General features: G+C 43.4%; 1 protein-coding gene across 1 annotated transcript in view; it reads left to right on the top strand.

The window, feature by feature from the left end:
• Positions 1 to 675: 675 nt before the first annotated feature.
• ARSB (arylsulfatase B) overlaps positions 676 to 26,366 on the top strand; it is a 181,025-nt gene continuing 155,334 nt past the window's right edge. Inside the window, exons 1-2 of the mRNA XM_070796873.1 lie at positions 676 to 1,344; positions 23,560 to 23,746. Of these exons, the coding sequence (XP_070652974.1) occupies positions 1,033 to 1,344; positions 23,560 to 23,746 (499 nt within the window). The 5' untranslated portion in view covers positions 676 to 1,032. The remainder of the gene's footprint in view (positions 1,345 to 23,559; positions 23,747 to 26,366) is intronic.

The following is a 26,366-nucleotide window of genomic DNA, read 5'->3' as shown; positions in this document are numbered from 1 at the left end:
TCACTACTTGATTGTGGGGGAGCCAGCTGGTGGCCCAGACGGTAAAGAATCTGCCTGCAATGCGGGAGACCTGGATTCCATCCCTGGGTTGGGAAGATCCCCTGGAGCAGGGCATGGCAACCCACTCCAGTATTCTTGCCTGGAGAACCCCATTGACAGAGGAGGCTGGCGAGCTGCAGTCCTTGGGGTTGCACAGAGCCAGACACGACTGAGCGATTAAATTTCAAAGAACAGCTCTTAAAGGGAGCATGAACCAGACAGGTTAACGAGCTGCTCAGCGTCCAAAGAGCACCTCAATCAACACCCAACTGCATCTGTAAAAGGGCCCCGTGCAGTCGGAGTGTGTATTTGACTTTTTTTTTTTTTTTGCTGGTGGGGAGGAAGTGGCTTCACAGGCGTGCGCTATTCTTAAATTAATCGGAAACATCCAGACCTCTTGTCTCTTCATCGTTCTCCCACCTGCACGACGCTGGGTTCTTTGGTCAGAAATAATTCTGCTAGAAATGAGTCACGACCTTTAAAACATCATAGCTCAAGATCTGGAGTCAGAACTGAGTTTGAGTTAGGCTCAGCCAACTACAAGCTTGTTTATTATTTATGGGGGGGGGGGGGGGTAGGCAGTAATTGTGATTCCTGGCAGCCAGGGTTGTTTCAAGATGTAAAGAAATGAGAGATGTGAAACATACTTTGTAAGCTGTTAAGAATTAGTAAAAAGAACAGATCTGCTCTCTTTCAGGGGTGCCACGAGGCATAGTTCTTCCGTGGAAAGATAAGAAGTCTTGGCTGCTTTCCAGCACCCACGGAGTTGCCACGGAGCACGGCAGCAGGCACGGCCCGGCTTCTTCCAGGCTGACTCCTCCCTACCGGCCCGCGTCGGAGGCGGCGGGCGCGGGTCTCCCCTGCCCGCGGCCAGCTGGGGGTGAAGTCCCGAGCCGGGGCGGGGCGGGCCTGGGCCGCCCAGTTCCTGCTTCTATAAGCGGTGCCTGGGGCCGGCGGCGCCGCCACAAACGCCGGCACTGCGGGTGGCGCAGGATGGGCGCGCGCGGCGTCGAGAGCCCGCCGCGAGGCCCCGGGCCGCTCCTCTCCGCCATCCTCCCGCTGGGGCTGCTGCTACTGCTGCTGCTGCTGCCGCCGCTGGGCTCGGGCGCCGGAGCCAGCCGGCCGCCCCACCTCGTCTTCGTGCTGGCGGACGACCTGGGCTGGAACGACGTGGGCTTCCACGGCTCGGCCATCCGCACGCCGCGCCTGGACGCGCTGGCGGCTGGCGGGGTGCTGCTGGACAACTACTACACGCAGCCGCTGTGCACGCCCTCGCGGAGCCAGCTGCTCACCGGCCGCTACCAGGTACACAGCGCCCCCGGGGCCCGCCCGGCCCGCGAGCCTCTTAGAAATGGGCTCTGGACCCCGAGCGAGCCAGAACAACCGGCTGCGTCCCCGGCCTGACTCTCGAAGGGGCGGCTTCTCTCACGGGCGGCGCCGTGCTCGCTCCTCCCAGGCCCGCAGCCCGCGGAGGTCTCTGCGCATGCCCGGCTCCAGGGCGCGCCCCCCGCTCCCTCCCCGCCGCGTCTTTTCGCGCCCCACCTATCCCGGCGGGTTTTCTGCCTTCGGTTTTCGGAAGGTTCCAGGAAGGGGCTTCTGGGCAATGCCAGCTGCGGGGCATTGCGAGTCAGTAGGCCGAAGACCCGAGTGGACTCTGCCTAGCGGCCTTAAAGTGGGAGGATGGAGAGAGAAGGGAGGGGCCCCCAGGAATGGAGCAGGGGGAGATGGGCAACCAGGAAAGCCGGGGTGGGGGCGAGGCGGGGAGTGGTTAGGCAGGTGTGGGGGAGGCGGGGGGCTGGCGGCCGGGGGAGGCGGTGACGGGGGTGGGGCGGGAAACGGGTGCGGGGGGGAGGCGGGCGGGCGCGGGTTAACAGGGAGGAAGAGTCTGCAGTGGAGCCGGTTTTGTTTCCCTGCGAACCCAGCGGTCCTAAGTTAGGACTGCCCTACCACAGATTTAATTTTTCCAAGTTCACAGCAGCCCTGGAATGAAAACCAGATTGATATTTCTTGGGCTGATGACTTTCCCCATCCAGGAATCAAACCGGGTCTCCTGCAGGCAGATTCTTTACCGTCTGAGCCACTAGGGAAGCCCCAGGCAGCATTTCGAATACCTCTGAGACACTTCTCCATAGAGGTAGGGGAAGGTCGGCGTTACGTATGATTTTAGTGAAGGCTGGGGTGGTGTGTGTGCAGGCAAGCACAGGTTTTTGCAGAGGCTTGCTGTTAGTCATGAGTTAATGACTTTAATGCTTTTCTGGATATAAGGAGATGTAAGACTTGGGCTCATAAAATCTTCTCCTGAAAATATCTAACTCTCTGAATGCCTGCTCTGCTAATTTTTCCCAGAGCACAGAGTGCCTTATTGCTAATCTAAACCCTGAACTCCCCTCAGGGGGTGTTGAAGGTCAGCAGCTGTAGTGGCTTGTGACCCAACTCTTGTAGAGGCAGATGGCAAGTGCCAGTTCTTAGTTGGCAGAATCACATAGCTAGAAAGTGGTAAAAAGGGGTTGTGTGCCCTTCTTGTATCTGCTAGTCATCTCAGGCCTCTAAAACTGGATTTTTTTCTTAACCTGAATAAGATTGACATTTTGTGATTATGACTATGAAAAATACAATTAACAGGTACTGCTTGAGAACACAAGCACACCTCCATATGTACTATGTATTCAACAGCCCCTTACTGTGAGTCACAGGGATGTGCTTGAACCTTGCCCTTCCAAATCTGTGTTCATGTAGCCTTTCAGATCAACCCTAGCCTCCTGTCCTGAGATCAAGGGAAGGGAAGGGTTCACTTGCAGTAAAGATTTGCATAGTGGTCTGAGACTTTTAGAAAAGATAAGACTGAAATGCAACTCAAGGTTTGCAGTGGAGGTAAAGGATGGTTCCCTTCACCATCAGCCCTAAATACTTTCCACAGCTCTGACTGGCTGCTACGTGAACTCAGGAATGTCGGCTCTAATGCAGATATCACCCTGGACCCTTTGTAGGAGTAAAAGTGCATCTGAGTAAAGAGGGGATAGAAGGGAAGACATAGTCTACCCAAATGGTTCTACATTTGATCTGAAATAAGAAAACTGAACTCAAATTGCACAAGAATGGGAGGGTCATTTATTTCTCCAACTTCCTCCCTTCCAACAGTCTTGAACAGGAAAGCAAATACCACACTTTAAAAATTTGTTCATATAACTGACTGCGTTTGCCCCTGAGCATTCTCCCTAATAAGTTACCAACATTTTATCTTCAGGGGGAAAACAAATTTGAGTGTTTAGACTACGCTGAGGTCAAGAAGTGAAGGGAGGGTAAAGGCTGCTTACTCCAAAAGAGTTTAGAGACCACTCACTGCAGCAACTAGCCTCCCCAAACATTTTGCTTGACTTTTCTCCACTGTTTTATTCTGACTTCAAGAGACTCAATTAGAAATTATCTTGGGTTAGTAAGCATCTTCTTTTTTAAAAATTATTTATTTTACTTGGAGGCTAATTACTTTACAATATTGTGGTGGTTTTAGCCAAAGATGGAGAAGCTCTATGCAGTCAGCAAAAACAAGACCCAGAGCTGACTGTGGCTCAGATCATGAACTCCTTATTACCAAATTCAGACTTAAATTGAAGAAAGTGGGGAAAACCACTAGACCATTATGTATGACCTAAATCAAATCCCTTATGATTATACAGTGGAAGTAAGAAATAGATTTAAGGGACTAGATCTGATAGACAGAGTCCCTGATGAACTATGGACTGAGGTTCGTGACATTGTACAGGAGACATGGATCAAGGCCATCCCCAAGAAAAAGAAATGCAAAAAGGCAAAATGGCTGTCTGAGGAGGCCTTACAAAAGTTGTGAAAAGAAGAGAAGCAAAAAATAAAGGAGAAGAGGAAAGATATAAGCATCTGAATGCAGAGTTCCAAAGAATGCCAAGGAGAGATAAGAAAGCCTTCCTCAGTGATCAATGCAAAGAAAGAGAGGAAAACAATAGAATGGGAAAGACTAGAGATCTCTTCAAGAAAATTAGAGATGCTAAGAGAACATTTCATGCAAAGATGGGCTCAATAAAGGACAGAAATGGTATGGACCTAACAGAAGCAGAAGATATTAAGAAGAGGTGGCAAGAATACACAGAAGAACTGTACAAAAAAGATCTTCACGACCAAGATAATCACGATGGTGTGATCACACAACTAGAGCCAGACATCCTGGAATGTGAAGTCAAGTGGGCCTTAGGAAGCATCACTACAAACAAAGCTCGTGGAGGTGATGGAATTCCAGTTGAACTATTTCAAATCCTGGAAGATGATGCTGTGAAAGTGGTTCACTCAATATGTCAGCAAATTTGGAAAACTCAACAGTGGCCACAGGACTGGAAAAGGTCAGTTTTCATTCCAATCCCAAAGAAAGGCAATGCCAAAGAATGCTCAAACTACTGTGCAATTGTACTCATCTCACACGCTAGTAAAGTAATGCTCAAAATTCCCCAAACCAGGCTTCAGCAATACGTGAACCATGAACTTCCAGATATTTAAGCTGGTTTTAGCAAAGACAGAGGAACCAGAGATCAAATTGCGAACATCCGCTGGATCATCGAAAAAGCAAGAGAGTTCCAGAGAAGTATCTATTTCTGCTTTATTGACTATGCCAAAGCCTTTGACTGTGTGGATCACAATAAACTGTAAAAATTCTTCAAGAGATGAAGACCTGACCTGCCTCTTGAGAAACCTGTATGCAGATCAGGAAGCACTAGTTAGAACTGGACATGGAACAACAGACTGGTTCCAAATAGGAAAAGGAGTACATCAAGGCTGTATATTGTCACCCTGTTTATTTAACTTATGTGCAGAGTACATCATGAGAAACGCTGGGCTGAAAGAAGCATAAGCTGGATTCAAGATTGCTAGGAGAAATATCAGTAACCACAGATATGCAGATGACACCACCCTTATGGCAGAAAGCAAAGAAGAACTAAAGAGCCTCTTGATGAAAGTGAAAGAGGAAAGTGAAAAAGTTGCCTTAAAGCTCAACATTCAGAAAACTAAGATCATGGCATCTGGTCCCATCACTTCCTGGCAAATAGATGGGGAAACAGTGGAAACAGTGTCAGACTTTATTTTTGGGGGGGCTCCAAAATCACTGCAGATGTTGACTGCAGCCATGAAATTAAAAGATGCTTATTCCTTGGAAGGAAAGTTATGACCAACCTAGACAGCATATTAAAAAGCAGAGACATTACATTGTCAATAAACGTCCGTCTAGTCAGGGCTATGGTTTTTCCAGTAGTCATGTATGGATGTGAGAGTTGGACTATAAAGAAAGCTGACCGCGGAAGAATTGATGCTTTTGAACTGTGGTGGAGAAGACTCTTGAGAGTCCCTTGGACTGCAAGGAGATCCATCCAGTCCATCCTAAAGGAGATCAGTCCTGGGTGTTCATTGGAAGGAGTGATGTTGAAACTGAAACTCCAATACTTTGGCCACCTGAGGCGAAGAGTTGACTCATTGGAAAAGACCCTGATGCTGGAAAAGATTGAGGGCACGAGGAGAAGGGGACGACAGAGGATGAGATGGTTGGATGGCATCACCGACTCAATGGACATGAGTTTGGGTGAACTCCAGGAGTTGGTGATGGACAGGGAGGCCTCGCGTGCTGTGGTTCATGGGGTCTCAAAGAGTCGGACATGACTGGGCGACTGAACTGAACTGACATGAATCAGCCACAGGTGTACATGTGTCCCCCATCCCGAGCCCCCCTCCCGCCTCCTTTTCCATCCCATCCCTTTGGGTTGTCCCAATGTACTGGCTTTGAGTGCCCTGATTCATGCACTGAACTTGGACTGGTGATCTATTTCACACATGGTAATATACATGTTCGTAGTGATGCTTTCTAAGGCCCACTTAACTTCACATTCCAGGATGTCTGGCTCTAGGTGAGTGATACACCATCGTGATTATCTTGGTCATGAAGATCTTTTTTGTACAGTCCTTCTGTGTATTCTTGCCACCTCTTCTTAATATCTTCTGCTTCAGTTAGATCCATACCATTTCTGTCCTTTATCGAGCCCATCTTTGCCTGAAATGTTCCCTTGGCATCTCTAATTTTCTTGAAGAGATCTCTAGTCTTTCCCAGTCTATTGTTTTCCTCTATTTCTTTGCATTGATCCCTGAGGAAGGCTGTCTTATCTCTCCTTGGCATTCTTTGGAACTCTGCATTCAGATGCTTATATCTTTCCTTTTCTCCTTTGCTTTTCACTTCTCTTCTTTTCACAGCTATTTGTAAGGCCTCCTCAGACAGCCATTTTGCTTTTTTGCATTTCTTTTCCATGGGAATGGTCTTGATTCCTGTCTCCTGTACAATGTCATGAACCACTATCCATAGTTCATCAGGCACTGTTATCAGATCTAGTCCCTTAAATCTATTTCACTTCCACTGTATAATCGTAAGGGATTTGATTTAGGTCATACCTGAATGGTCTAGTGGTTTTCCCCACTTTCTTCAATTTAAGTCTGAATTTGGCAATAAGGAGTTCATGATCTGAGCCACAGTCAGCTCCCGGTCTTTTTTTTTTTTTTTTGCTGACTGTATAGAGCTTCTCCATCTTTGGCTGCAAAGAATATAATCAATCTGATTTTGGTATTGACCATCAGGTGATGTCCATGTGTAGAGTCTTCTCTAGTGTTGTTGGAAGAGGGTGTTTGCTATGACCAGTGTGTTCTCTTGGCAAAACTCTATCAGTCTTTGCCCTGCTTCATTCCGTATTCCAAGGCCAAATTTGCCTGTTACTCCAGGTGTTTCTTGACTTCCTACTTTTGCATTCCAGTCCCCTATAATGAAAAGGACATCTTTTTTGGGTGTTAGTTCTAAAAGGTCTTGTAGGTCTTCATAGAACCGTTCAACTTCAGCTTTTTCAGTGTTCCTGATTGGGGCATAGGCTTGGATTACTGTGATATTGAATGATTTGCCTTGGAAACAAACAGAGATCATTCTGTCATTTTTGAGACTGCATCCAAGTACTGCATTTCGGACTCTTTTGTTGACCATGATGGCTACTCCATTTCTTCTAAGGGATTCCTGCCCGCAGTAGTAGATATAATGGTCATCTGAGTTAAATTCACCCATTCCAGTCCATTTTAGTTTCCTGATTCCTAGAATGTCGACGTTCACTCTTGCCATCTCCTGCTTGACCACTTGCAATTTGCCTTGATTCATGGACCTGATATTCCAGGTTCCTGTGCAATATTGCTCTTTACAGCATCAGACCTTGCTTCTATCACCAGTCGCATCCACAACTGGGTATTGTTTTTGCTTTGGCTCCATCCCTTCATTCTTTCTGGAGTTATTTCTCCACTGATCTCCAGTAGCATATTGGGCACCTACGGACCCGGGGAGTTCCTCTTTCAGTATCCTATCATTTTGCCTTTTCATACTGTTCATGGGGTTCTCAAGGCAGGAATACTGAAGTGGTTTGCCATTCCCTTCTCCAGTGGACCACATTCTGTCAGACCTCTCCACCATGACCCATCTGTCTTGGGTGGCCCCACAGGCCATGGCTTAGTTTCATTGAGTTAGACAAGGCTGTGGTCCATGTGATCAGATTGACTAGTTTTCTGTGATTGTGGTTTCAGTGTGTCTGCCTTCTGATGCCCTCTTGCAACACCTACCGTCTTACTTGGGTTTTTCTTAGCTTGGACGTGGGGTATCTCTTCATGGCTGCTCCAGCAAAGCGCAGCCATTGCTCCTTACCTTGGACAAGGTGTATCTCCTCACCGCCACCCCTCCTGACCTTGAACGTGGAGTAGCTCCTCTAGGCCCTCTTGCGCTGGCGCAGCTGCCGCTCCTTGGACGTGGGGTAGCTCCTCTTGGCCGCCGCCCTGACCTCGGATGTGTGGTAGCTCCTCTTGGCCACTGCCCCTGACCTCGGACATGGGGTAGGTCCTCTCGGCCACTCCTGTGCCGATGCAGCCTGGCACTCTCGGTCGCCGCCCTGACCTTGGGTGAGGGGTAGCTCCTCTTGGCTGCGCTTCTGTTGGTCCATCACAGCTGGTGCACTTCAAGCCTCTTGATGAAAGTGAAAGAGGAGAGTGAAAAAGTTGGCTTAAAGCAAATCTGGTCCCATCACTTCATGGCAAATAGATGGGGGAAACAGTGGAAACAGTGTCAGACTTTATTTTTCTGGGCTCCAAAATCATTGCAGATGGTGACTGCAGCCATGAAATTAAAAGATGCTTACTCCTTGGAAGGAAAGTTATGACCAACCTAGATAGCATATTCAAAAGCAGAGACATTACTTTGCGAACAAAGGTTCATCTAGTCAAGGCTATGGTTTTTCCTGTGGTCATGTATGGATGTGAGACTTGGACTGTGAAGAAGGCTGAGCGCCGAAGAATTGATGCTTTTGAACTGTGGTGTTGGAGAAGACTCTTGAGAATCCCTTGGACTGCAAGGAGATCCATCCAGTCCATCCTAAAGGAGATCAGTCCTGGGTGTTCATTGGAAGGACTGATGCTGAAGCTGAAACTCCAATACTTTGGCCACCTGAGGCGAAGAGTTGACTCATTGGAAAAGACCCTGATGCTGGGAGGGATTGGGGGCAGGAGGAGAAGGGGACAACAGAGGATGAGATGGCTGGATGGCATCACTGACTCAATGGACATGAGTTTGAGTGAACTCCAGGAGTTGGTGATGGACAGGGAGGCCTGGTGTGCTGTGATTCGTGGGGTCACAAAGAGTCAGACACGACTGAGTGACTGAACTGAACTGAATATACGTATTTCAATGCTATTCTCTCAAGTCATCCCACCCTTGCCTTCTGCCACAGAGTCCAAAAGTCTGTTCTTTATATATATCTATGTCTCTTTTGCTGCCTTGCATATAGGGTTGCCGTTACCATCTTTCTAAATTCCATATATATGCATTAATGTATTGGTGTTTTTCTTTCTTACTTCACCCTATATAATAGGCTCCTGTTTCATCCACCTCATTAGAACTGATTCAAATTCCTTCTTTTTAATGGCTGAGTTATACTCCATTGTGTATATGTACCAAAGCTTTCTTATCCATTCATCTGCCGATGAACATCTAGGTTGCTTCCATGTCTTGGCTATTGTAAACAGTGCTGTGATGAACAGTGGGGTACACATGTCTCTTTCAGTTGTGGTTTTCTCAGTGTGTATGCCCAGCAGCAGGATTGCTGGTCATATGGCAGTTCTGTGTTCAGTTTTTTAAGGAATCTCCACACTGTTCTCCATAGTGGCTGTACTAGTTTTCATTCCCACCAAGAGTGTAAGAGGGTTCCCTTTTCTGCACCTCCTCTCCAGTATTTATTGCTTGTAGACTTTTGGATAGCAGCCATTCTGACCACTGTGGGATGGAACTTCATTGTGGTTTTGATTTGCATTTCTCTGATAATGAGTGATGTGGAGCATCTTTTCATGTGTTTGTTAGCCACCTGTATGTCTTCTTTGGAGAAATGTCTGTTTAGTTCCTTGGCCCATTTTTTGATTGGGTCATTTATTTTACTGGTATTGAGCTGCATGAGTTGTTTGTGTATTTTTGAGATTAATTCTTTGTCAGTTGCTTCATTTGCTATTATTTTCTCCCATTTTGAAGGTTGTCTTTTCACCTTGCTTATAGTTTCCTTCATTGTGCAAAAGCTTTTAAGTTAAATTAGGTCCCGTTTGTTTATTTTTGCTTTTATTTCCAATATTCTGGGAGATGGGTCATAGAGGATCCTGCTGTGATTTATGTCATAGAGTGTTTTGCCTATGTTCTCCTCTAAGAGTTTTATAGTTTCTGGTCTTATGTTTAGATCTTTAATTCATTTTGAGTTTATTTTTGTGTATGGTGTTAGAAAGTGTTCTAGTTTCATTCTTTTACAGGTGGTTGACCAGTTTTCCGAGCACCACTTGTTAAAAGAGATTGTCTTTTCTCCATTGTATATTCTTGCCTCCTTTGTCAAAGATAAGGTGTCCATGCTGCTGCTGCTAGGTCGCTTCAGTCAGGTCCGACTCTGTGCGACCCCATAGACGGCAGCCCACCAGGCTCCCCCGTCCCTGGGGTTCTCCAGGCAAGAACACTGTAGTGGGTTGCCATTTCCTTCTCCAATGCATGAAAGTGAAAACTGAAAGTGAAGTCACTCAGTTGTATCCGACTTGTAGCGACCCCATGAACTGTAGCCTGCCAGGTTTCTCCATCCATGGGATTTTCCAGGCAAGAGTACTGGAGTGGGGTGCCATTGCCTTCTCCATAGGTGTGTGGATTTATCTCTGGGCTTTCTATTTTGTTCCATTGATCTATATTTCTGTCTTTGTGTCAGTACCATACTGTCTTAATGACTGTATCTTTGTAGTATAGTCTGAAGTGAGGCAGGTTGATTCTTCCGGTTCCATTCTTCTTTCTCAAGATTGCTTTGGCTATTTGAGGTTTTTTGTATTTCTGTACAAATTGTGAAATTATTTGTTATAGTTCTGTGAAAAATGCTGTTGGTAGCTTGATAGGGATTGCATTGAATCTATAGATTAGCAAGCATCTTTTTTTAAAAGAGTCAATATTTCTTGGCGAGCCAAGGAGCCTCACTGGCCTCAGATTCTATATTCTGGTACCATTCTAAGCATTTCACATGTGTTAATTCATTTAAGTCTTACAGCAACCCAGTGAAATAGGTCCTACTTTATCATCCCTATTTGATAACAAGGAAAACAATGAGGTGGTTAAGAAACTTGCTCAAGGTCATGGGGCTGGTAAGCTGTGGATCTGTGAATCAGGATTTGCCCCAGGCAGTATAGTCTGTAACCATTACACTATCTTGCCTACTCAGACTTATTTAAAAATATCATTGCAAGAGCTGCTTCAGATTTACTAAATAATCTCTTTTAGTTTTTAACATTTAGGTCATTCCTAAACATCTTGATGAGAAAAACTAACCCACTGCATTTCAAGTTAGGAATTCCCTATGTTAAAAAGTGAAAATGGTGAGACAGGTTTTATTTCAAAATGAGTCATGTGTTTTGCATAATTTTAGACAATAAAATGAGGAAATTTGTTGACTCTTTCAAAACTAGATACTTGAAAGAACTGCTTAGTGGTCTTATCTGTGAACTTAGCACAGATAGAGATTCCCCCTTCCTTAATCATCAAGCTTTAGATTACAAAAGTGCAAAGTGCTAAACAAGTTTTGAGTGATTTAACTTTGTATTCCCAAGAAATGCTGAGTTTTCGGTTTTTAATTTATATTTACTGAAGAGGACTAGTAGAATTTTAAGATGTGGGTTTCAGTCTTTGCCATGTCAGCCTTCAGACTCTGACCTCAAAGGACATGATTTTCCACATCTATAATATATGAGAGTTGGAATGAGCTCTCAGGCTCTTTTTAACTCTAAATTTCTTTGATTATACGACTCTTGTGTTCACTTGAGCAAGTTTCTAACTGCAGAAAAGCACGTGTCATACCCACTATCTCCACCTCGTGGTAGAAAGAGAGATTAATCTTGCTCAACAGTGTCTGCTTTACAAGTTGCAGGAGCTGCTTGCTGTGAGGCTAGGAACTTGTTGAGAAAGGAATGTGAATCCGACCTTTTATTTTGAGACGTTTAATTTGTTCAGGATCCTCACATTTGAAACTTTTACAGCTTGCATACCTTGGTGAAAATTTGCACAGAGTTTAGATGGAGGGGAGGGGGAGGTTGATCAGCAGAGGGGCTAAGTAGTTCCTGGTACTCCAGGGACTGGAATTCAGGTCTCTGGCCACTTTGGCTAGTTTTCTTTCCACAGTCTTATGACTCATTCATCCCCTGTTTTAAAAATCTTTGAGAAATCTATATTTTATTTATATTTTGAATAGGAAATCCTATTCTTATTCCCCATATCCTTGCCAACACTGGTGTATATTAGATACTAAACTATCTTCAGACATATGATCTGTGAATATTTTTATCCTTATGTTTATCCTAAGACAGTATCACATTATCTCTCTAAGGACAGATGTGTGAGGGTACAAACTTGCAACAGGTAGTAAATAAGATTTAGAGATCTAATGCATAGCACAGTGGATACAGACAATAATATTGTATTATAAGCATGAGACTTGCTAGGAGTCTATAAGTTAATGATTCCAACCAGTAAAAGAAGACAATTATATAATATGATAGAAGTGCTAATTATCAGTACAATGGTGATCACATCTTAATGTATAAATGTATCGAATTAATATGTGACACATCTTAAATTTATACAGTGTTATGTGTTGAATATATTTCAATAGGGAACACACATATCCTAAGCTAAGGGTTGTGAGTTCATGTCTCAGCTGGGGTACCAAAAAAATAAAAAACCACGTGTAATAAAGATGTTTATAAAAGTGGGAGAATAAGTAAATAAAAATCCTTCAACTTTTCTAATAGAATTTTTCTACCACTTTTAGTTAGAACCAAAGACTTGAAAATCCTGAATTTCCTTATTCTTACAACCTGACTTATTTGCTACAAAATGTTCATTACATCTCTGCACTCCCAGTTCACATTTTCAGCGTGGCTGTCTATTCTCAAGTCGACTTCCCCACTAGATTGCCCTGCTTGTCTCTGACCCAGAGAAGCACCCAATGTTGAGCAACTAAATGAATGACTTTGCTAAGCGCTTTAACACTTGTGTGTTTCCTGAAAGAGCTCACTGTCTTAACTGCGTAGGGTTGACAGGTCATTTCTAGTGCCCTGGCTTCCTTTTTAAGAAATTAAAAGGATGAAAGGGTCACAAAACTGGTAAGCCTTTATAGAAGCACTTCCTTCTGGGGGAAAAAAAAAAGAGTAACTTTGGTCCTCACCTGGGAACATTCTTACCTTGGGAACTGAGGGGGCTGCTCCACCAGCACTCTATAAACCTTGGCAGAGGATAAAAGCAATGAAAGATGATGCCAGGGTTTCATTCTTAAGGGACCCATGCCACATTTGTCTTCATCACTTTGATAAGCGGACAAGACACTTTCATGCCTTTTTACTCACGCCTGTAGCAGAACCTTGGACAGGAGATCTAGGAAGGAGGCTGTGTGGGAGCATGGTGGGTGATATTTGACTTTGGCTTCTAGTTAGCTTTAAGAATGTGAGCAGGGAGGACCCCATAGCTGCAGGCAGAAGAGGGTGTGGAAAGAGGAAGCAGTTCCGTCTAGGCAGGCTCTCACCTCCCTGCGGCTTTTCCTCACTGCCTCATTCCTCGTGTCCTGTCTGCTCAGTCTGTCAGCCCAGTGAGTGCATGCCTCTCAGCGTCTACTGTCCCTGGTCACCTCTCCCTGACTCTAAGAAGTGGGGCAAAGAGGAGTCAAGCGTTGGAAGAGAGGGGCGGAGTCTTGGGGAAAAGTGGTCACACATTGCCTGCCTGTGCTCAGTCGCTTCATCATGTCCAACTCTTTGCGCTCCTACGGACTAGAGCCCACGAGGCTCCTCTGTCTGTGGGATTCTCCAGGCAAGAACACTGGAGTGGGTTGCTGTGCCCTCCTCCAGGGCATCTTCCCCACCCAGGGATCGAACCCATCATTCTTAAGTCTCCTGCATTGGCAGGCAGGTTCTTTACTACTAGCACCACTGGGGAAGCCCAGTCCCACATTAGGAGTGTTCATATGACTTACTTCCCTGGTGGCTCAGCTGGTAAAGAATCTGCCTGCAATGCAGGAGACCTGGGTTTGATCCCTGGGTTGGGAAGATCCCCTGGAGAAGGGAACGGCTCCCCACTCCAGTATTCTTGGCCTTCCCTCGTGGCTCAGCTGGTAAAGAATCTGCCTGCAATGAAGGAGACATGGATTCAATCCCTGGGTTGGGAAGATCCCCTGGAGAAGTGAAAGGCTGCCCACTCCAGTATTCTTGCCTGGTGAATTCCATGGACTGCATAGTCCAAAGGGTCGCAAAGAGTCAGACACAACTGAGCGACCCTCACTCACTTATGACTTATTGCCGAGGTATCCAAGGAGTGAGCCGTAAGAGGAGCATGTAATCCAGAGGCCACTGGGGCCTCCGAAGAGAAAGCACTTGCTGGTCTTTATTCCTGTGCTCATTTGAGGGGAGGAGTAAAGGATGCATCTGCTTCATACTGACAAACAAGATGGCTGCCCTCTACAACAAACACATCAGGGCTTCGTTGAAGGAAGGGGAAGGGAGTGAGGAGGGGGTGATGACTTGCTCTGATGGGTCTTTTGTTTTTATAGAAGCCAAGTGTTCTTTCTGAGCCTAGTCTGAGCCGAGAGGCATTTTCCCAAGAGGGAAGGGGCAACTGGAGTCCTTAGTCTGCAAATGTTGAAGATTTTTTTTTTTTTAATCTAATTTTTACCTTTTTTACTTCCCAAATAATGGGAAAAGAGGGAATAAAAAGTTCGGAGTTGAGTGGAATATGAATCATTAACTTACGGGATTTTTAGGTTGGTTGACACTTGAAGTTTGTATTCCAAGAATCACTCTGAGCATAAGCTGTTACTGTCTGGTAGCTCTGTTTCCTTATTCATATCACTTTTCTAAAAATTCTTTTTCCTCCATATCGTCCTTCCTTTTCATTCTGGGCTCTCGGCTGGATTTATAATTTAAACAGGAAGGCAGTGAAACAGCGTTTGCCTTGTTTATTCCTTTTGCAAACAACATCCCTTTGTGGTTTGGTCAGAGATTTACACTCTTTGCTAATCAACACCAAAATAAATAGACGCTTAAAACTGTCAGTGACGCCAGCCAGTTCTGCAGCCCGAGTTCTGAAGGACTAGGCCAGATGGCAGAGCCAGGCCCCCGACACACATAATGTGTGTTCTGTCGCTCTTGGCATCAGCAGTGCAGGCAGCTGACTGCTTTTTAGAAGGCTAACTGGGAGGGAGCAGATTCTCCACTATCCATTTGTTCAGGGATAAATCCTAAGGTGGTACGAGTGGTACTCAGCCGTGGTTAAAACCTGTAGTGCTCTGGCCCAGGCCCAGGCTGGCACTTCTGAACTCCTGCCTGGCCCCCAGCATGTTCTGTGATCGTGTTCTGGTCATGAAGCTCTCCGTTGGGCTCCCTGGTGTATAACGTGGAAGAGCAGAGCTACCCATTTTTTAGGAATTTTCAAGTATTGCAGCAGGAGGTATTGCCCAAATACAGGGCTGCAGTGAGTTCATCGTGCTCAGGTCAGACTGACAGGCGGAATCCTGCTCTGTTCCCCTGGGTGTTGTCTCGACACTGCTGAAGTTCAGAGAAATAGCATCCATTGCCAGTACACACACACACATGAAAATTTTGCTTTTCATGTCAAGTTTTGACTTTAGACTTCCACCTTGTTCACCTGCAAAGAGATTTTTGGCTCTTTGAAAATTCATAACTGCATTGTCAAAGTGCTAATTCGATAAAACAAACCAAAAATCCTTCTGTCATATGGAGAATGGAGTAAGAAATGGCAACCCACTCCAGTATTCTTGTCTGGAAAAGTACCATGGACAGGAAAGCCTGGCAGGCTGCAGTGCTTGGGGTCGCAAAGAGTTGGGCATGACTGAGCACACACACGCATGCCGTGTATGTAGCAGGGTCTCCCTGGCCCTTGGGAGAGCTTATTACAAGAGTAACTGAAACCCAGTGCTCTGAGCTTCCAAATAGATTGGTAGTCGACAGGCTGCCTATGAGATTCTGACGTGGGAGCCATCCTTTCTCCTCCCTTTCCAGGAGAGTGTTTTTTTTTTTTTTTTTGAATTCTCAAGAGACCACCCTGATAGTATATTCAAGGTCAATAACTTACAGGGTCAAATACATTTTTACATGCAGCAAAATATGTAAACAAAGATTTCTCATCACTTTTCTCATAGAAAGCACCCAGAGACAAGCCAGATCCTTGACTAACTCTGCAGACTCTTTGCCTTTGTGGAGGGAATCCTTGACATTCAAGTAAAATTTTAGGAGAAGCTGTTTTTTTGAGGCTTTGTTTAATGAAGAAGAGACAGCTACGGAGAGAAAGTAACCTCTTTGGACTCTCCTATACCACCCCACTCCAGTACTCTTGCCTGGAAAATCCCATGGACGGAGGAGGCTGGTGAGCTGCAGTCCATGGGGTCGCTAAGAGTCGGACACGACTGAGTGACTTCACTTTCACTTTTCACGTTCATGCATAGGAGAAGGAAATGGCAACCCACTCCAGTGTTCTTGCCTGGAGAATCCCAGGGACCGGGGAGCCTGGTAGGCTGCCGTCTCTGGGGTCGCACAGAGTTGGACACGACTGAAGCGACTTAGCAGCAGCAGCATACTATCTGTAGGACCCTCTCCGTTCAATGCCTACTCTCCAAACACTGAAGGCAGATGTTAGAATGGAATTGTTTTAGATGCTGTTGTGTTGCCAAGGGGATGCTTGTTTTTTCTTTTGGTTCTTCTTGGCGCCTTATTACCATCCTGCCCCGTGAAGCATGGCGTGGTTCTACAGTTTGGTGCTAAACCCAGGCTCAGTTCTGTGTTTGCCTGTTTACAGCTTCTCAACACACTACAGCTTCCTCACTTCAAACAGTGTGTGAACAAACCAAAAATATGTTTTTGGCTGTGATCCAGACTTTGGCTTCCGCTCCCCGAGTCATGCCATAAAAATGCTCTGTCGAATAAATTCTCAGGAATTGAAAAGAACGTTCCCTGCTCCATAGGATTTTAGATAATAGAGGAAGCTTCAGCTGACCACCTGGCGTGGTGCCCATGGCCTTGGAAGAGCAAATCACACAGCATCCCCTGGCAGTGCTTTACAGCGACCGGAGATCAAGTGATGGATGAACTTTCCATTTAAAGAAATTTGCACATAATGTTTATCTCCACTGGGTCTTTTGAACTCTGTAAAATGCTATCTTTCCGTATCCTCTGCTGTTGCCAGTTAGTATAGATTATGAAGTTTTTGAAGCCAGGATTAATTTTCCATTGAGTAACTTCTAGTGTTAACCATGGACAGAATCCTATTATTTGAGGGGTGTGTATGTGTGTGTGTGTGTGTGTGCATGCTTGTGTATGTTTAGAGAGCAATGTCTCCCTTTCCCAGCCTGGATATAGTCACATCCTTATGATTCAGGATCCCAGTTGGAAAGAGATGGCATATTCCAATTAGGACCATTTAGGGAGAGTTTATTCACAAAGGGACTATTTTTATTTTATTTTACTTTTTTAGTTGTAGCATGTGGGATCCAGCTCCTTGACCAGGTATTGAACCTCGGCCCCCTGACATGGGAACTTGCAGTCTTAACCACTGGACCACCAGGGAGGTCCCAGGGGCTATTTTTAAAAGGTGTGAATGTGAGGAAGGCGCCAAGATGGCGGAGGAGTAGGACGGGGAAAACACTTTCTCCCCCACAAATTCATCAAAAGAGCATTTAAACGTCGAGTAAATTCCACAAAACAACTTCTGAATGCCGGCAGAGGACATCAGGCACCCAGAAAAGCAACCCAACTCCTCGAAAGGAGGTAGGAAAAAATATTAAAGACAATAAAAGAGACAAAAGAGGGAGGGACGGAGTTCCATCCCGGGAGGGAGTCTTAAAAAGAGAGAAGTTTCCAAATACCAGGAAACCTTCTCACTGCCGAATCCGTGCCGAGCTTTGGAAGCACAGAGGACAACATAACAGGGAGAAAAAATAAATAAACAATTAAAACTCGCAGATTGCAAGCCCTACGGTAACTCCTCCAGCGGAGAAGCAGCGCAGACGCCTGCATCTGCCATTAGCAGCGGGGGCTGGGTAGGGAGGCGCGGCGCGGGCTGCATCGCTGAGAGTAAGGATCTGGCCTGAATACCCTGAGCACTATCTGACCGAAATAATTTGGGCTAGCAAACCAGACTGTGGGATATCTACCATGCGAAAAGCCAGCCCTAACCTAAGACACCGCCAGCCCGCGCACAGAACAAAGGACTAAACAGAGGTAGCCGGCTGCAAACCTTCCCCCTCCGGTGACAGGCAGCCAGAGCCGGAAGGGGGCAATCGCAGCCCCAGAGAGACATTATCTATAAAACTGGCTTCTTTGCTAACTAAAACTTATTGGGGGTCTGGACGGTCAACATCTGCCTGAGAAGGTGCGCCGGTTTTACACCCAGATAACCAAGTGGTGGGGAGGTGATAAGTCGCAGCATTGGCGCTCGCCAAACACCTCATCACCTGAGCTGCTCGGACCTGGGAAGAGCACAAAACGCAGCCCCAACTGAGTCTGCGCCTCTGAGGACTACCTGAGTGCCTGAACCTGAGCGGCTTGGACCTGGGAGGTGCATGCAACCCAGGGCCAGCCTCGGATTGTTCCCGGCGGAACAACCTAGAGCCTGAGCAGTGTGGGCAGGGAGGCTACACGCGCCGTGAGCGGGGGCAGACCCAGTGTGGCTGAGGCACTGCGAGCACACGCCAGTGTCATTTGTTTGCAGCATCCCTCCCTCCCTCCCCATAGCGCGACTGAACAAAGAGAAGAAATACAGCTCCACCCACCAGAACACTGACACAACCTTCCCTAACCAGGAAACCTTGACAAGCCACCTCTACATACCCACACACAGCGAGGAAACGCCACAATAAAGAGAACTCCACAAACTGCCAGAATACAGAAAGGACTCCCAAACTCAGCAATTTAAACAAGATGAAGAGACAGAGGAATACCCAGCAGATAAAGGAACAGGATAAATGCCCACCAAACCAAACAAAAGAGGAAGAGATAGGGAATCTACCTGATAAAGAATTCCAAATAATGATAGTGAAATTGATCCAAAATCCTGAAATTAAAATGGAATCACAGATAAATAGCCTGGAGACAAGGATTGAGAAGATGCAAGAAAGGTTTAACAAGGACCTAGAAGAAATAAAAAAGAGTCAATATATAATGAATAATGCAATAAATGAAATTAAAAACACTCTGGAGCCAACAAATAGTAGAATAACAGAGGCAGAAGATAGGATTAGTGAATTAGAAGATAGAATGATAGAAATAAATGAATCAGAGAGGATAAAAGAAAAACGAATAAAAAGAAATGAGGACAATCTCAGAGACCTCCAGGACAATATTAAACGCTACAACATTCGAATCATAGGGGTTCCAGAAGAAGAAGACAAAAAGAAAGACCATGAGAAAATACTTGAGGAGATAATAGTTGAAAACTTCCCTAAAATGGGGAAGGAAATAATCACCCAAGTCCAAGAAACCCAGAGAGTCCCAAACAGGATAAACCCAAGGAGAAACACCCCAAGACACATATTAATCAAATTAACAAAGATCAAACACAAAGAACAAATATTAAAAGCAGCAAGGGAAAAACAACAAATAACACACAAGGGAATTCCCATAAGGATAACAGCTGATCTTTCAATAGAAACTCTTCAAGCCAGGAGGGAATGGCAAGACATACTTAAAATGATGAAAGAAAATAACCTACAGCCCAGATTATTGTACCCAGCAAGGATCTCATTCAAGTATGAAGGAGAAATCAAAAGCTTTTCAGACAAGCAAAAGCTGAGAGAATTCAGCACCACCAAACCAGCTCTCCAACAAATACTAAAGGATATTCTCTAGACAGGAAACACAAAAATGGTGTATAAACTCGAACCCAAAACAATAAAGTAAATGGCAACGGGATCATACTTATTAGTAATTACCTTAAACGTAAATGGGTTGAATGCCCCAACCAAAAGACAAAGACTGGCTGAATGGATACAAAAACAAGACCCCTACATGTGTTGTCTACAAGAGACCCACCTCAAAACAGGGGACACATACAGACTGAAAGTGAAGGGCTGGAAAAAGATTTTCCATGCAAATTGGGACCAAAAGAAAGCAGGAGTTACAATACTCGTATCAGATAAATTAGACTTTAAAACAAAGCTGTGAAAAGAGACAAAGAAGGTCACTACATAATGATCAAAGGATCAATCCAAGAAGAAGATATAACAATTATAAATATATATCCACCCAACATGGGAGCACCGCAGTATGTAAGACAAATCCTAACAAGTATGAAAGGAGAAATTAACAATAACACAATAATAGTGGGAGACTTTAATACCCCACTCACACTTATGGATAGATCAACTAAACAGAAAATTAACAAGGAAAAAAAAAAAAAAAACATGTATCTATAAAGCTCACTAAAGCAAAGCACAGTAAAATGAGGTATGGCAATAAAAGGCGTTAAATTTATCAAATAAAAAAAAATAAAGTGCTGAAAAATTAAAAAAAAAAAAAAAAGATCATATCCCAACATGTCTGCCACCATCTGCTGTTAAGAGAATCTACATTTGCTGTGCTTTCCACTTTTCATATACATTATATCATGTAGAATGCATTAATCCTTGAAATGAACCTAACCCACCTCTCTTTAATTTCTATTCATAGATACTAATTATGAAGACAGACCTGTAAAACTTTGCAATTAGTTTTAAAGAAAAAGTTATTTATGACACTTGTTAATGCATTAATGCAGACTTTATTCAGGAGGACTGCCACCATAGGTATAAGGCGTATTGAAATGAGATTTTGCAGTAGAGAAGAGAGATGGAGCTCAATTCCTAATAAGATGAGGACTTATTGGGGAATATAGCAAAAGATTAGTTTGGAGGATCAGTGGATGAAAAATTACTAAGAGGAAACATTAAAATAGGCCTGATGGGAATCTTGTTGAAGACAGGCGGGGGTAATGAGACACCATCTGGAGGTGTTGGAAGATGGGGACTTTGATCAGATACCAAAGGTGGTCAGATATCGAAAGTGGGAATTCTGGATAAAAAAAAAAAAAAAAAAAAATATTCAAAAGAGCTTGCCTTTAGGAAACCAAAAAACTGTTGAATAGAAACAGTTCTTTTACTTTAATCACAAACTCTTCTAAATTGTTTAATTGTTATTATATAAAAAAAAAAAACCCAAAACCTAAATACTGAATATAATACTCTATATACTTTCCTTTGATCTGAGTAAAAAAAATATATAAATATGAAGACTACATATATAGAGAAATACCATACCAGTATTTTCTATGGGCATACCTTATGATTTTTAATAATTATTAAAGAAGATGTAGCACATATATACAATGGACTACCACCCAGCCATAAAAGATAATGAAACAGTGCCACTGGTAGGAACACAGATGGACCTAGAGGTTGTCACGCAGAGTAATGTAAGCCAGACAGAGAAAGACAGATATCATATGATGTCACTTATATGTGTGGAAAAAAAGATACAAATGAACCTATTTCCAAAACAGAAAGAGACTCACAGATATAAAAAAACAAAAAACAAAAAAAAAAGGTGTGAATGTGTTGGGGAAACAGAAAGAGATAGTGTATGACTCACTGGAGCTGTTACTACTCGTAGACCAGAAGGGAAGGAAAGGAAGAGGCAAGACCAGAACCTGAAAACAGAGAATCCTGTCGAGAAGGCCACTTTCAGAATGGCCTGCAGGATGCAGATAACCTGGCCACTCAGGGCCATTCATCTCTTCCCTCCCTCCAATCCCTGTCTGGGCTCCCCATTGACTGAACCCAGTCAGAACCAAGAGGTGCAGAAGGCTTTTGATTTGGTCCCGGTAGGTTGATTTCCCAGGCTGAAAACAGGACAGAAGGCAAATTGGGGATTTGGAGGGCAAATGAAGGGCATCTGGAACATGTCCCAGTGTAGAGGTCCAGTTATTCCTAGGGAGGGCACAAAATCTGAACAGAAAATTTAAACTCACTTTTATTTTTAAATAGCTTTATTGAGGTATAATTGACATGCACTAGATGTTAGTCGCTCAGTCATATCCAACTCTGCGACTCCATGGAAAAAAGCAGCCCTTCATGCTCCTCTGTCCATGGAATTCTCCAGGCAAGAATACTAGAGTGGGTAGCCATTCCCTTCTTCAGGAGATCTTCCCAACCCAGGGATCGAACCTGGCTTTTCTGCATTGATGCAGATTCTTTACCATCTGAGCTACCAGGGAAGCAATAAACTGCATATAATTCAACTATGCAGTTTGGTAAGTTTTGATATGTATATGCCCATGAAGCCATTATCACACTATCAAGTTAGCAAACATATTATCACCTTCAAAATAAACTCACTTTAACATTTATGATATTCCACATGGCCCTTTAGGAGGGCATGGAAAGATATCATGAAATCAAGCAATAGCAAATACATTTCCAAAAGGATTGGGTCTGGACAGGCACACAAAAAATGAAATTCAAGACAATGTCAAAGTTTATGAGAAAGCTAGTTAATAGTAAGTAGTTTGTAATACATTAAAAAAAAATTGAAGGTTTTTGTTTTGTTTTTGTGTTTACTTCATATCTGTTTATTGCCATGAATTTAAAACAAAGCATGTACCTGCTTAAAAATCAAAGACCCCATAGAGCTTATGTTTATGTGGTTATCCCTTTCAAACTTTACCATATTAAAAATTAAAATAAAAATTTAAAATATTTTTTTTATTCATTGAAAAATGACAATATAATTCTATTACATATTAACATAAATAGCTTAGGGAAAATAGGCTATTTTGTGTTTTCCAAAACAAAAGAATTATGCAAGAAGAGTAATCGTTGTTTTCTATTTTTGTCTGTTTTCTATGAATAGAAACTAGCTAGTTTATGACATTACGTCTGCTTCTGTGTCCAACCAGTGCAATCAAGTTGACCCTTGAACAGCATGAGTTCAAACTGTAAGGGTCCACTTATATGTGGAGTGGATTTTGTTTACTAAATATGTGCTATGATGCTGCATGACCTGTGGTTGGTTAAATCCCTGGATGCAACCGACTGTAAAGTTATACTCAGATTTTCAGCTACACGGAGGTTAGTGCCCCTTCCCCCCAGTTGGTGAAAGATTAACCATATATTGTTTTGGTAAGTTGTTGAAGAACGTCTAGCCTCACATAGACGTATAGTTGGCAAAGGGAGGGTTATTTTAATGGCCTTTTCATATAATTGTAGACATTCTGTTTTAATATTACTCCAAGACTCAACACACGATCATTTGTTAAAGTTGGTTGTGTGGTGCTTGCCCCCTCGGCAGACTTGTATGAACCACTCCTAACCTGTCGGGTAGGTGGCTGTTTTCTTTTTTAAAGAAAAACTGGTCACTGTCTTTTGAAATTATGGTTTCTATAAGGTAGAATAAGAAATGCAAATCCTCACCTTCATTATACCCTTTTAAAAACTCAAGACTTGAAAAATTATAGAAGCTCCTTCTGATCAAACACCAGCTTTTCACATGCATAGGAATTAGAACACTTTTTCCTTGATAGATCCACACTTCATATTATAGCTACCCTTTTGAAGTAGGAAGTGAAAACTTAAGTTAATGGTTTCTAACATAATTCCTGAATAAATATTTGTAGAAACTATCTAACATTTGTTAGAGTGCTTTTATTCATTTCCTTCAAAATCTTATTTATGTCTATTACCCTATTTGAATAAGTGATAAAAATGCCTTTTAGAAATGCCTTAAATTTGTACAGAAACCAAATTAAACATTCAGGTCCACAGATATGTCCAATAAATTAGGCAACCACTTTATCTGCTTGTTTAGAATGTTTCAACATCATTAATCCATAATTTTATGTTTATGTCTTTTAAGATCCACACAGGTTTACAGCATCAAATAATCTTGCCCTGTCAGCCCAGCTGCATTCCTCTGGATGAAAAACTCCTGCCCCAGCTTCTAAAAGAAGCAGGCTACGCTACCCACATGGTTGGAAAGTGGCACCTGGGCATGTACCGGAAAGAATGTCTTCCAACACGCCGAGGATTTGATACCTACTTTGGTAATGGAAATGCATGTTTCTGTACCAACGCAGACCAACTGCAGCTCTCTCATAAAACAAGTGAAATGACCAGAAACTGAAAGCAGAATGCATCAGTCAGTAGCACTGGGAGGCCCGAGACATGGCAGTGCGCTCCGGGCGTGCTGGGACAGCAGTTACCTCCACCAGGGTTCTGGCCAGCACACGGGGTCCTTTGAAGAGTCTGCTGTCAGAGGCCTCTGTGCTGTAAGAGAACTCTATGACTGAAAGGGGATACAGACTGATTTTTTGAAAAAAAGTTTCAGGCAAAACTCAATACAAGAATATTTCCTTCACAAAAGTTCAGAATATTCTTTTCTCCTCATGAACTGTGTTCAAAGGTTTTGTTTAGTTTTGTTTTTCCTGGAGATAAAAAGCTTCTTTTCCATTGGTATCCTTTCCCCATTCTTGAGATCTGTTTTTGAAATCACTAATTTGGGGAAGATAGAGCAAATAAATAAAATGGAAGGGTAAATAACAAATGTTAATAGAAGAGATAAGAAGTAATAAATATTTTATGGGTGTGATAGCCCTGTAAAAATAAATGTAAAGCCTATAGTTTGTTTTCAAATATGCTCTCTTTAAACCTATTACTGGAGAAGGAAATGGCAACCCACCCCAGTGTTCTTGCCTGGAGAATCCCAGGAACGGGGAAGCCTGGTGGGCTGCCGTCTCTGGGGTCGCACAGAGTCGGACACGACTGAAGTGACTTAGCAGCAGCAGCAGCAAACCTATTACGAACCATACTGTAACAACCTGTTTATCTCGCCAGGCGCTATATATCTATCAAGGTCTTTTCATATTTTGCTTTCTGTCTAGCTAGAATATTCTGTTTTATCTGTCTAGGCGTTTAGCTTGCTACCAACTTCCCACTTGTCTCTTCATTTATTTACAACCTGCCGTATCCAAAAGAGAACATACACTGAATGTAAATTTTTAAGAAATAAATAGAATGAAAAATCAGGGTGAGTAGAAAAAGATGGACTAGTTGCATGGCACTGAATTATTTAAAAACAAAACAAAGCAGAACAGCTGCATGGCTGTAGGTGGACTTCACATTGAACTCTGAGATTTGAGACTTCTTGTGTCCAAAGGGAAAAAGAAAAGCAGTCTATAAGAGTCATATTATTTACAAGTTAAATGGAAACCAGATGTTCAGGAAGAGTAAAGCATTTTCTGGCTCTTAGACCTGAGAGAAATTTCTCCTTTGGGAGAAAGTAAGGTGGACAGTATCCTCAGAAACATCATTTTTGTAACAAAATAGTGGTTGTCTTGTAGGTGTTTCTTGAAGCATTGTCTTTTACTCAAGCTAGAGCCAGAGTACCCGAGTCCCTTTTGGTTGAAGGGATGGTCGAGGGCCATATCAATGCAATCAGAGCTCACAGCTCTGTAGTGCCTTGTTGGAACCAGGGTTAAGGTCGAGATGCAAGGATCCAGACATGCGACTGTGTGTCCTGTTCCCATCTCGGTTCTCTAGCAGACATTGCTAATCACCGTGCCTTCTTCCTTTCTTTCTCTTAAATATGTATTTATTTATTTGGCTGTTCCTGGTCTCAGTTGTGGCATGTGAGGTCTTAGTTCCCCGCATAGGGATTGAACCTGGGTCTCCCTGCATTGGGAGTGCAGTCTTAACTGCTAGATCACCAGGGAAGTTCCTCATGTGTTCTTTCTTAGTGAACCTGGATATATCCTCAGTATCCTTAAAGAGCCATTAAAAAATAGGACTTGGATGTAAGACTTCTTTGTCATCTTGGATATTCTAAAGGAAAAAACAGCCTCTACATCCTTTGACAGTTTTCACTCAGGCCTTTGCAAAAAGATGGATCGATACCTATATTCTGGCAACTGGAAGAATTATAGATATTAAATTTTTTTAATTAAAAAACCATTTATGAGAAAGAAGCCTAACTGGATTTAGACAAACAGAGTGACACCTCACATTCCTATGGAAGGGAGGCTCACAGACAAGGAGGGCATGATGACCACGAGCTATTATCACTAGGAAGACTTAGATGTCCTGGTAAAAACCAGTCAGATGATTGTGGGCCTGGCTGCTCATCTCTGTGAGTACACTAAGAACCATTGAATTGTACGTTTTATCTGGGAGATTTGTATGGTGTGTGAATTATATCTTAATGAGGCTGTTAAATACAGCAGTCAGAGGTTTTAATTGTTCAAAAAGTAGTTTTTCATTTTTCCCAAAAAAGTATCAGCTGCCATCTTCTTTAGGCTCAGCCCCAAAGGTCAAATTTGTGGATTTGGGGTCTCATCCTAAGATGAGAACAGCTCCAAGCGACTGTCCACATGGTTGCATAGGATCAGTTCAGTCCAGTCTGAACAGATCTATTATGTGAATAAAGAGTCCAATTTCTAGAATCCTTTCATCTGTACTAACTTGTTAATATTTACAATTCATACATCTTTTAATCAAATATAGCCTTTGCATGTATCTTCCCAAATGATAGAAAACAGTTTATACTTACAAATAAAGAACCCGAAGTGATTCCTCAAGGTACTACCAATAACGAATAGTTATTAATATAGAACACCAGTGTCCTGACCCCTCTAATTACCCATATAAGGGCTGAAGTTATTTTCATAG

The sequence above is a fragment of the Bos indicus genome, chromosome 10 (genome assembly GCF_029378745.1).
Source record: "Bos indicus isolate NIAB-ARS_2022 breed Sahiwal x Tharparkar chromosome 10, NIAB-ARS_B.indTharparkar_mat_pri_1.0, whole genome shotgun sequence".
In the NCBI taxonomy this organism is placed as follows: domain Eukaryota; kingdom Metazoa; phylum Chordata; class Mammalia; order Artiodactyla; family Bovidae; genus Bos; species Bos indicus.
Note: the sequence above shows the minus strand (reverse complement) of the source record. Positions and strands in the feature narration are given on the sequence as shown.